This window comes from Galleria mellonella, unplaced genomic scaffold (assembly GCF_026898425.1).
Source record: "Galleria mellonella isolate WM207_F2 unplaced genomic scaffold, CSIRO_AGI_GalMel_v1 utg38, whole genome shotgun sequence".
In the NCBI taxonomy this organism is placed as follows: domain Eukaryota; kingdom Metazoa; phylum Arthropoda; class Insecta; order Lepidoptera; family Pyralidae; genus Galleria; species Galleria mellonella.
This window is the reverse complement of record NW_026442090.1, coordinates 392,723-404,168: the sequence shown is the minus strand read 5'-3', so window position 1 is coordinate 404,168 and position 11,446 is coordinate 392,723. Positions and strand designations below refer to the sequence as shown.

At 38.4% G+C, this 11,446-nt stretch overlaps 1 protein-coding gene across 2 annotated transcripts in view; it reads right to left on the bottom strand.

Annotated features, from left to right (window-relative positions):
- Positions 1-11,446, bottom strand: part of LOC113523077 (diacylglycerol kinase delta) — a 216,477-nt gene that overhangs the window by 1,908 nt on the left and 203,123 nt on the right. For both annotated transcript variants that reach the window (XM_031914019.2, XM_052897909.1), the window contains 11 exons: positions 10,482-10,657; positions 10,097-10,181; positions 9,229-9,336; positions 8,529-8,731; positions 6,296-7,717; positions 5,593-5,997; positions 4,860-5,034; positions 3,554-3,783; positions 2,925-3,075; positions 1,674-1,829; positions 410-553 (listed from right to left, as the gene is read on the bottom strand). In XM_031914019.2, the coding sequence (XP_031769879.1) occupies positions 410-553; positions 1,674-1,829; positions 2,925-3,075; positions 3,554-3,783; positions 4,860-5,034; positions 5,593-5,997; positions 6,296-7,717; positions 8,529-8,731; positions 9,229-9,336; positions 10,097-10,181; positions 10,482-10,657 (3,255 nt within the window). The remainder of the gene's footprint in view (positions 1-409; positions 554-1,673; positions 1,830-2,924; positions 3,076-3,553; positions 3,784-4,859; positions 5,035-5,592; positions 5,998-6,295; positions 7,718-8,528; positions 8,732-9,228; positions 9,337-10,096; positions 10,182-10,481; positions 10,658-11,446) is intronic.

Genomic DNA, 11,446 nt, shown 5'->3' with positions numbered 1-11,446 from the left:
GATATTGGGAAATAACTCGAGTATTATTTTAATAAAATTTGATTTGCGCAGTAACAATTTTATAAACAAAAACTTCTGTTGCACAGTTTTATTATATAGTTTTTAGCAAACTATGAATTATAGTGTGAGAGCAAGATGCCAAGTTAAAGTGATCCGAATGCGCCGTCTATCGAAGTAAGGGATAATATAAAAAATATTTAATTTAGTATTTATTAATAAATTTCGAAGGTTAGAATCAATTGTTTCGTCCTTAAGAATATATATATAAAAGCAATGTAAAGCGGAACCATTTTAGAACAATTAATTTGGTAAATGATCAGCCATTACCAAGTTCTTGTATAGGCCCGTCGTGCGTCCCCACCTCTTTTTCTCAGCTCGTCCGCGTGCCCGTCCCTGTCCCCCCACTCACCTCGTCCGCGTGCAGGTATGCGTGGCCGTCGTGCACCTCCACGCGAGCTAGCTGCGCTCGCACGGCCGCCGCCGCGCCGGCGCCGCCGGCACTACTACCACCCGTCCCACTCGAGCTTTCCACCAATTCGTGGCAGCTCTCCACCTATAAGTCAGATCAATAAGCTCGATTAATCAAGTTATATTACTATAATACCCGAGATAGATGTAATTTTTACTAATACAGTCAATTGTTAAACAGTCATAATCGTTGACAGTTTCAAGTGTGAATTATTTGAGGATTTCATTATAAATGACCAAAGTGCCTAGAGAGGTTCCCAGTTCCAGTACACTGTTGTAATTAAAATTCTATCAACTTTATATTATTTGTTTATTTATTCTTTATTGCACAATAAAACATTAATTCTCTACCAGCGTCCTCTAACAGGCATTCTCTATCAGCTAAAAAGAAAGTGTATGAAGGGCCGATGTGGTGAAAAATATGGAGCATAATTATAGTAACATACTAAAATAATTATATATAACTAGCGGCCCGTCCCGGCTTTGCACGGGTGGACATTTTTACAATATTTAAAAAAGTGGTTATTGTAGCATAACGATAAAACACTCAACAATATGTTTAAAAATATAAACACAAAGCAATAATTATCGCTGATAATTTGCTTTAAACGAAGCACGTCCAAAATAAAATGACCGCATGAACGACATAACAACATGCTTGTACTGTCAACACTGAACAAAGTTACAATTTGACAGATCAATTTGCATCTTAAAAAGTTTGAATTTGACACAAAAATCCCCATTAAAAAAATGATCCACCATTTATTGAATTCATTTGTTACAAAAAATTTGATAAATGAAGAACTGCTCGACCGATTTTGTGCAAACTTCACATAAACCATCTACTAAATAGTCCGAACAAAACCTAAACATTTGGTTTGAATAGGTGAGCCCGTTCTTGAGTTATAAAATTACAACGAAAAGTGGCATAAATTATATATATATATATATATATATATATATATATATATATATATATATATATATATATATATATATATATATATATATATATATATATATATACATAGACACAGAGACATAGAAACTATTAAATAACCTGTAACTAGAGCTAGTTTTGTTGAATCGACAAATAATTAAAAAGTTTTCTTTTAAAAATATGCTTATTGGGTGCTCTGCGTAGGTCTACAGAGATTTTATTCCAGAAGCTGATACGTTATGTAAGCAGTTCTATCAGAACTTACCAGCGTGGCCAGCAGTCTGCGCAGCTGCGGTGCCGGTAGCAATTTCCCATCGGCGTCTTGCAGCGCGTCCGCCTGTGCAGCCACACGCCGCGCCACGCTCACGCTACTCGACACGCCGCCCGAGACGCTGCCCTCGCTTATACATGCTAGTTTCACCTGTTTATCACATTTTAGAAGACCATCATCTTCCTGCCCATGCTTCCTGCCCATATTTGTGATCGATGTTATACGGGGTTCATCTACTAGAGCGAAACTGCACATACATCTTGTCTGCGTAGGAATCTCTACAACACTCGTGTTTCTGTCGTTAAGCAGCTGTTGTGTTTGGGGAGTGTTTCGGTTTGATGTTTGGGATATAGCAGTGAAATAGCAGGTATGGAGAAGTCACATAGTAGTTTTTAAGAATGGCAACGCATGAGAACAGAACAGATATAGAATATCCTTATTTAAATAATGCTTTGTTTACAAGCTCTTTTAAATCGTTAATTTTTATGATTCTACTGATGGATTTGGGATGTTGTTATCTGCTGAGAAGAACTCACAAGAAACTCTAGTCTTTCTTTTAAATCTCTGTAAAGTGAGAAGTAGTATGCATGCCTAAATATTATTCTGTGATATTTATGATGCTGTCTGTGACCACATGGCTGCATATGCTACAGTTACTATTTATTATAAGGTGTAAGACCGTTGGCTTTTTACCATTTCAAGCTGCTCGAATTGGCAAAAAAAGCTAATAAAGATTGACAGACTGACAGAGAAAATATATTTTCACACAGACCATCAATTTCTTTAACCGACAAGTTTATATGAATAGTTCGATGAATGTAAAGGTGTAAGAGATCTGTTTCAATCGGAACATCTGGCTTTCCATTGTTTCTGCTTACTCTAATGGGATATTCAAGATATGTCCGGTAATGTATGTTTCTAAGCAATTTAGAACGTCAAAAAGACGATGCCCACCTGATGGAAAATGCATACTTTCATGCGTCCCCATTCTTGAAGACTAAATTGTTACGCTACTGTGCAATGTAATTTCATTGCCATATCCCACCCTTCAATCCAAACACAGGCATGCAAACACAACTGCTTTAAGGCAGAAGTACGAAAGGGACAGAGGTAATCGAGCATACAAACACAACTGCTTCATGGCAGAGACTTGAATGGGATAGAGGTATCCGAACAGACGATTTTTGTACAAAGTCTCTCTCTGGTGAAAGTGTATGGTACAGTAGGTATTGAAGAGCTGCTGACCTGCTTGACGAGGGTGTTGACGTCGTCGAGCAGCGCGAGCAGCTGCGCGCTCTCGGCGGCGGGTAGCGCGCCGCGCGCCGGCGGGGCGCCGGCCGCCGCGCCGCCGCCCGCCTGCGCGTGCGCCTTCAACTGCTGCTTCTCGTCCCATGCTCTGAACGACAGATTCATTTATTCTAAGCTTTGTACATGTCGTTTTTTTTTTATGGATGATAATGGAATGATAACCCCGCCTGAGCTATCGGTATACGCTATCGGAGTACCAGTGAGGAATGATAGAAAATCTCGGCAGGGAGTTCATTCCACAGCCTGAGTGTTCGCGGGAGGAAATACCTTTGATACCACAATGTCAATGACCATTTTCATATATTATAAAGGAAAAATTTCATTTTAGGTTCAGTCATTTTTCAATGTAAAAGAATTGAAAATATTATGAGATTATTGAAAATCTTGAGGGTAATGATTTTTTTTAAACTTTTAAACTAGCTGCTTTAATTATAATTTTGTTTAGGAACTCCTCTATTTTCTTTATTTTCCTTAAAGATATTTCTGGATTAAGACATAGTAAAAATAGACATAAAATTTCGTCTCAATACATCATTGCCTTTGAATATTAAAAAAAAGTTACTCACCTTAAACTGGTCTCTAACGCTCTCGACCTGCACAGCATTTGCGCTCTGTTTTTATGAATGATGCGCACACATCCCGGGGGCTGGAGCCACGCTTCCCCGTCAACCTGAACTGGCACGCACTCCTCACCGAGGATGTTGATCTGTACGGCACGGCATTGGGCGATACGGTGTTTCTGGAGGTTGATCAGTCTGGATGCAGCCATTTGAGCAGAACCGAACACTGCTACTACCTGTAGAGTGTGAACAACATCATCATTAACTAAATATCTATTGAATACTTTTACTAATATTATAAATGTGAAAGTGAGTTTGTTTGTTGCCTTAATGGCTTAGCTAATCATTGTTAAATGTGATATACAGGTACTATATGAGATGGAGAATAATATACTTAGGCTATTTTTTGGTTTATTATTACTACTAGATTTTATATATATATATATATATATATATATATATATATATATATATATATATATATTAGTAAGATAATATAGTATAATTATATATATATATATATATATATATATATATATATATATATATATATATATATATATATATATATATATATATATATATATATATATATATATATATATATATATATATATACAAATGTACCGTACATTTACGTACTATAAATATCTAAAACAAGACCTTAAAAAATTACTTAAAGATAAAAAAAATCTATGAAATCACTGCAAATTGGTAGGGTACTTAGGAGACTTGATGCATTTCCACGCTGAACAGCTATGAAAATGCGTGCGCGAACCAAAGTATAGGCCAGTCTTCCGGTGAGCACGTATATGAGCTGTCAATAATCGACTATTGAACATAACCAGAAGGAAAGGCCTTAAGCCATTGACAACTACAAAATTTGCAATACAGTTATGTTTGCATGGCTGTGTTTCGGTTTGAAGGGTGGGGTATGGCGTGAATTTACTGGGTACAGAGGAATAACACCTGAGTCTTCAGGAATGGCAACGCATGGGGGGGTATCATGGGCGAAACAATATACTCTGTTATGTCCATGGGGCGTCAGCTTGTTTGCCATTCTAAGTTGCATAAAAAAAAGAAATAAACGTGTTTGAAATGTATCGAAATTACGTTATGTATCAATGTTTTAGTATTTATTTAATGTAGATAATGGTCAAGCGATGGGTAGCAGCGTCTCTTTTAAAACATCTCCCAGACCTAACTGTGCTAGCAAATCTACTTGCCGAACATAATTTCCCAATAGTGGGAGGCCTATGTTCAGCAGTGGACAATTAACGGCTGATATGGTATGGCAATCTAGATGACTAACCTCAAGTATTCTGTCATCAAACGAAGGAGCGAGAAAAATATCATCAGCCCTGGTTCCGCCCCAGAAGTTGGTGCCACCCATGAAGGACGGGATATTCAGTACCACAATGCCCTGCAGCTCTGGCAAAGGTATTCTTTGGCCGTCGCATTCTAATTGCACTCGTTGACCTAGATGTCTGGAACGTAACATGGTTGATATGAATACATTTGTTTTGTATTATTACTCGTCTTTTTAAATGTGTCATAAGAATGAAATAGTTTTGTGAAACACAAAAAATATGGTGATATCTACGTCATATATTTTTTTATTAAATATGGGCTCGTCTCAACATAGACTGATAACATATTAGAGATTTCACTCGTATGCTTGGCTTGGCTTTAGCGCTCCTCCTGGCATGGCTTGGTGTGTGGCAGTGGCTGTAGATTGAGGAGGGCTTGTTTCCGAATGCTTAGCTGACTAGTAGCGAGATCTCAGTTATATTTGCCGTGTAGCAAAAAACTGACTAGGTACATATATACATTGTCTTTCAGTTTGAAAGATAACATAAAAAAGTTATGAAATCTTAGTCCTCAGAAGTGGCAAGTTTACTTTATAATGTTGCCTATGGAGATGGATAATATTACCAAACCATTTTAGGTATAATGGCGCCCTTCGCATTACCGGATATTAATTATTCTGAGAAAAATTGCTATGTAATAATGGAAATAAAATAATTGAGTATTGATTATTTTACCTGTAAGTCCTATTGACCCACTCCTTCGACCCGAGCACACCATACCACATGTAGTTCCTGGCTCTTGATCTGCACTTTTCTGGATGTTCTTCCCTCTTATTATGAAAATCAAGTGTTATTTTCGCATCGATTCCAATACCAAAATAGTTATTCATTACTGCTCTTTCATAGAATCCTTCTAAAAGTGTGTCGTCTGGATCCATCAATGGACTGACTGCAGCACATAAAGCATCCGCATTTGCAAGCAAGCATTGGCTTATGAAGCCCTGAGTGACGTGGGGCCAAGCTGGTAATTGAACTAGTGGATTGATAATTGGCAGTTTTCTAGCTTTTTCGTTGGCATCTGATTTTGATACTCCAATGGCTCCACCTTCACCCCATATTGAGGATACTGACGTTGATAATCTAGTTGGAAGAAAATAGTTTTGTTTGTAATAAAACAGCGAATTACATTATTTTTAACTATTTTAAATGTATGACCTCATCTACGTATATAAATTATATATAAGGTGTAACTGTTCAAATATACATAAAATTAATATGTTTCTTGGGAAACGTCTAATGAAAATTTATCACTGTGTTTCGGTTTATTATGGATATTAAAGAATCTCTGTTATGCTATCCATATATTTTATACTATTTTCTATGAGACTGAAATTATTCAATTTCTTATAAAAATTTATGAATTTATTATTTAACTTACTTATCAGGTTCACCAGGTTTGAAAAGACTTCCACATGATATCCTTCTTGTTGCTGCTGGAGAACAACTTAAAAATTTTCCATATTCAGGATCTGAGCCTAACAGTTTTGGGTTATCTGATTGCCTTCTTTCTCTTGTTGTCCCTATTGTAGGCTCTGGTGAATAAACACTTAGAGTATCTGTTGCTTGGTCGAATAAGTCGCTTAAAACTGATGCCATACGGCTTCCATTCTTTAAACTTTTCTTATCGTCGCTGTGGGATGGAGATGGGGGTTCGACTACAACACTAACTTGAGGAAACGATGGTACATCCTCTTTATCATCGCTGTGGTTTTCAGTATCCCTGTGAAGAGGCAAATTTTTTGGTGACTCTTTACTGAAGACAGGCAATTGACTGTCTCTTGGCTCTTCCGCTGTTTTAGGCAAAAGGTGTTTTACACTTCCATCGTCAGTAACGCGTTTTTTCATACTCTTTTTAAGTTGTTTTCTAAAAGATTTTCTAGCAATATCGTTGCCTTCTTCGAAGTGTGCTAAGCTACAATATTTAATTTTTTCTTCTACCTTCGTTGCGTTTTCGATGTAGAATACTCTATTTTCGAACCCAAATTTTTCCACTTCGCCCTCTTTAGCTGCCTTCATTTTGGATATGTATTTCACTTTGTCATTCTTTTCCAGACTGGGATTTCTACTATCCATGGCTATATCTGATACTGTATCTGAAGTGAACAGAGTCGTATCATCGGTATACGTTTCATTGTCGCCGTTCTTCCCCATCATAGCCATTAGTACTTCTTGTCCGAGCATTGAACTAATATCGTCCATGATGGATTCACCGTGTAACGTTTCTGAATTCATATAAGTCGTGTCCGATACTTCGGGGGAGTCGATGTGGCCTATCCCACCGGCTTCCTCTAATTCTTCCGGTTTGGCATCTATGATTTCCGATATTAAACTAAAATCGTCACTAATGTTGGACCCGTCTGAACTAATGGCGTCTATCTCCAAATCTACACTAGAAAGCTTTCGCTCCGGCGTGCACTCTCCGCTAATCGGTGTGTCCCTTACGCTCATCTCATGGAAGTGTACATCGTCCGTGTAAGGTCTGTCGATGTCTATTATAGTCAATTGGTCCGATTCATAAGTTTCTCCCTGTATTATCGAATCTCGCTTATCGCTATCATCTGAGACAACTAGGTTAGGTATGGTAAGACTACTACTATTATAAGTGCCACGCTCTGTGTCGGGCCTGAAGAGGTTTCTGCAAGAGCTAGTATCACAGGAGGAGAGGTTGGAGAGAGACAGTAGGTCTTGGGGCGAAGCGGAACTAGTTTTGCTGCGCTCGGGCTTGTCAACCTCCAAATTAAATTGTTCTGGAGGATTAGAGCTTATTAATTTCACTATGTCTTCATCTACATCTGGAATGCTGTAATTAAATTATTGTTTTTATTAGATATTTCTATTGCTTGATCAGTTCAATAATTTGCTTTATGATTTCGACGTCTAAAGTTTGCGACGACTAAACTAAGGGGTTAGATAAAATGGATGTTGCATATTATTCAGATATAACTTGGACCTACTTTCACGGATTTTTTCGAACTGAATTCTATATATGATAATAAAGAGATGCTAAGTTAAGGAACACACACACATTAAAGATTAGAGCTTCTTATATAAAAAATATCATTTCTTGTTGAGCTCCGATTGTAATTCCTACTATCGATTACCCTGACATTGGCATTATTAGAATATATAGTTGGCGTCAAAGAAAATCATAAGCCTATGAAAGAAATCAAAATCGAAAATATGTTTGTTTATATTATGTTTGATAAAACACCTATTTTAGTCATTTTTAATGAGTTCAGGAAGTACATTCAGTCGAGAACAACTGGCAAGAAAGTGTATAAAGACAGCAAGACTTGCGACAGCCAGTCAATACTGTATAATTAATAATCCAAAATGATTTTGACAGGTACAAATCCGAACGATTGTTAGTAATTATTTAAGACTGTATTATAGCCTGTATAAAGTGCTATTCACAATGAACCAGGGCTTCACGGAATTATGTGATTATATTTATACAAAATACACTGTTCGGGCTTGGAGCTGTGTGAATGTGCTGTGTTTTTTTCAGAGAAACTAATAATAAAAAATATAATTATGACTATAATCTCTCCTGGAATAGTCGAAGGAATTTGTCGACTGTTGAAACAATATACATAAAATATATTATTTACTTGTCTGGGTGCATAGAGGTAGCTGAAACGGCAGAGGCTGCAGAGGATCGTCGGCTGTCTGCGAACGCTCGCGGCACGGGCAGCGCAGACAGTTCTACGGGCGCTACTGTGAGCCCGCCCGCTCCCGCTACTGCCTCTGCGCCCGCCTCCGCTCCCGTACTGGTATCCGCTCCGCTCGTGCACGTGTCTATCGACTCCACCTCCTGGCGTGTCACCATTTCAATGGTTAGTTGCAAAACTTTTGTTTTTCAGCTTACTAACTATAAGTTAAATGCACCAATTTATTGGTTTGTGAGTTGTAATAGTTTAAAATTCGCTACTCATGTATAATTACTTGTTTTAAAACTGCTTACTAAGATTTTTATAAATCTTTCATTGATTTCTGGGTGTTTGTATTAAAATAGTAGACTTTTAAATGGAAATACAAAACGCCAAAAACTTTACTTAATGATAGAATCCTTTTTAAATGATCGAGATACTGACTTTGTTGCAATATTCCTAGCAATATGCCCTATTAGGTCGACCTCCACGTGGTTCCCCCTGGAAACAATTCTTATTGAATTCGTCACGAACTAACACTAACTGACCTGCTTCATCCTATCATCCTTCACTGGTGCCCCGCCGGTGTATACCGATAGCACGGGTGGGGTTACCATTCCATTATTACCCATTAAAATAGTCCCCCCCCCCCGTCGCTCACCTGCGGGTAGACGTGCGCAAGCGTGCGTACGAGCGAGCGCAGCGCGCGGCGCACGCTGTCGGCGCGGCCCGCCAGCGAGCACCCGCGCACCGCCCAGTTCAGCTGCTCCTGCGCACACCGCATCTCTCTACACCACCAGCCTCAGACCAACTTAAGACTTATTTATTATTTACGTAGAGATAGAAATCTAACAAAATAGAAAATTAATACTTTTGAAATGTCACATCTCAACTGGACGCAAAGAAACGAGAGATGAAAAATCGACAACTAGCAACAATATATTTATAAGTACAGCGATGTTGTGTTTGCATGCCCGCTATGTGCAAGAACTTTTATTAAAAAGATTGGCTATGCTACATCCAAGCATACCGACGCCAACATCAACCCCTCCATACAGACAATTGATTAATAATAGAGGTGTCAAAGCGGTCGCTGTGACCAAAAACGATAAGGAATCATCATCGATCATTATAACCAGAGTAAAAATTGAGAATGATTAGAATTCATTCCCAATTCTATCTCTCCTACTTCGAGGTGATCAATCATCTGTATCAAATAACGAGGATTGGTCTCTCAGTTATTCAGTTTCACAATTACTAAAATATCACTGGCTTTAGACAAACTTATTAATATCGGGCTAAAATATTAAATAGACTGATGACAATGACAAATGCAGAAAATCCTTCACAGTGTGTTAGACGTCAAATGTTACAAGTGTACACGATGGGTGATTGTTATCAGAAGTAACGACTTTTGAAAGATAGGGTCTGGTTAGCTGAGTGTTCCGGGTTTGTATTCTGATGGGATGTAGACTTTTTCAATCAAGAACTTTTAATTTAAATATTTGTTACCTTTTACTTTTACTTACTTTTTCAGTCTTTTCAATACTGCCTTTTTCAGCTACAGGCTGTGCTTCCGGTTCACTGTCGCTCGTCTCTAGCGGCTCCCAGGATCTAATAACAGAAGCACACTGTAGTTTTTATAATTTATCACAATACTTACATTAATTGAAGGAAATAAAAGACTTCGCTAGGTGGTGCTAAGTGCTGTGATAAATGTCGTTCCCTTTTTAACGCAGGTGCGTTAGACTAAGCAACGTTTTAGTTTAAAACAGAGTTATAGAAAAGCTGAAAACAGATTGAATATACAATAGGTTCAAGATTTGTAAGTGAAAAAGGTAGGCAATGCGGGGACATCATTTTATTTACTCCTACAGTCACTAGTGGCTCTTGCTGGTTCTGTCGAGCACTTACTTGCAGGTGGCGTGGTCGTGCGCGAGGTGCGCGCGCGCATGCAGCAGCAGCGACAACGCGCGTCGCAGCCGGTGTGCAGCGCGCGCAGCCCCGCCACCTGCACGCTCGCCCGCTGCCGCCAGCCGCGCACATCCCGCGCGCAGCGACGACGATGCCTCGCTGCTTACCTCCCCCGCCTTGAAATTATACGAGTAAACCAATACATTAATCATTCTTTCATCTACAGGTTTACCCAGCGTCAAAAAGGATTTCTTGTCAGAGAATTGCTACTGAATGCAGGGCTACGCAACCAAAAAATCTGAATACACCCTTTCAGATATTTTTTAATTGCGTAACAAATGTCAGACTATGTGGCATGATTATCCTTTTGCGCCACAAATACGTCTCTTCAAACACGAGCTCGAAAACTCTTAAAAAAATTGTGGTTTACAGTTGTCTTTTAAAAATGTATGGGAGTAATATATGTCCATAATGGGTTATAATAGCCTCTTCCCATAATTTTAAGAAAAGTCAATAATTTTTTTGCATATTTAATCAGAGTAACAAGAGGACATCCCTGATTGTAATCTCAGATTCTGATTTTTAGAGATATAAGATTATTATTACCAGAAGAAGATTTTGTATAAAAGTCATTTGTTCATAGTTTCTATAAAACATCTGTGTTTGTATGTCTATATTTCGGTATGAAGATTGGGATATGGCAGTGAATTTTTTTTTTTTTTATACAACTTAGAATGGCAAACAAGCTGACGGCCCACCTGATCGAAAGTGGTAACCGTCGCCTATAGACACGAGCAGTACCATGGACATAACAGAGTATACTGTTTTGCCCATGATACACCCCATGCGTTGCCATTCTTGAGGACTCAGATGTTATTCCTCTGTACCCAGTAAATTCACGCCATATCCCACCCTTCAAACCGAAACACAGCCATGCAAACACAACTGCTTCACGGTTGAAACAC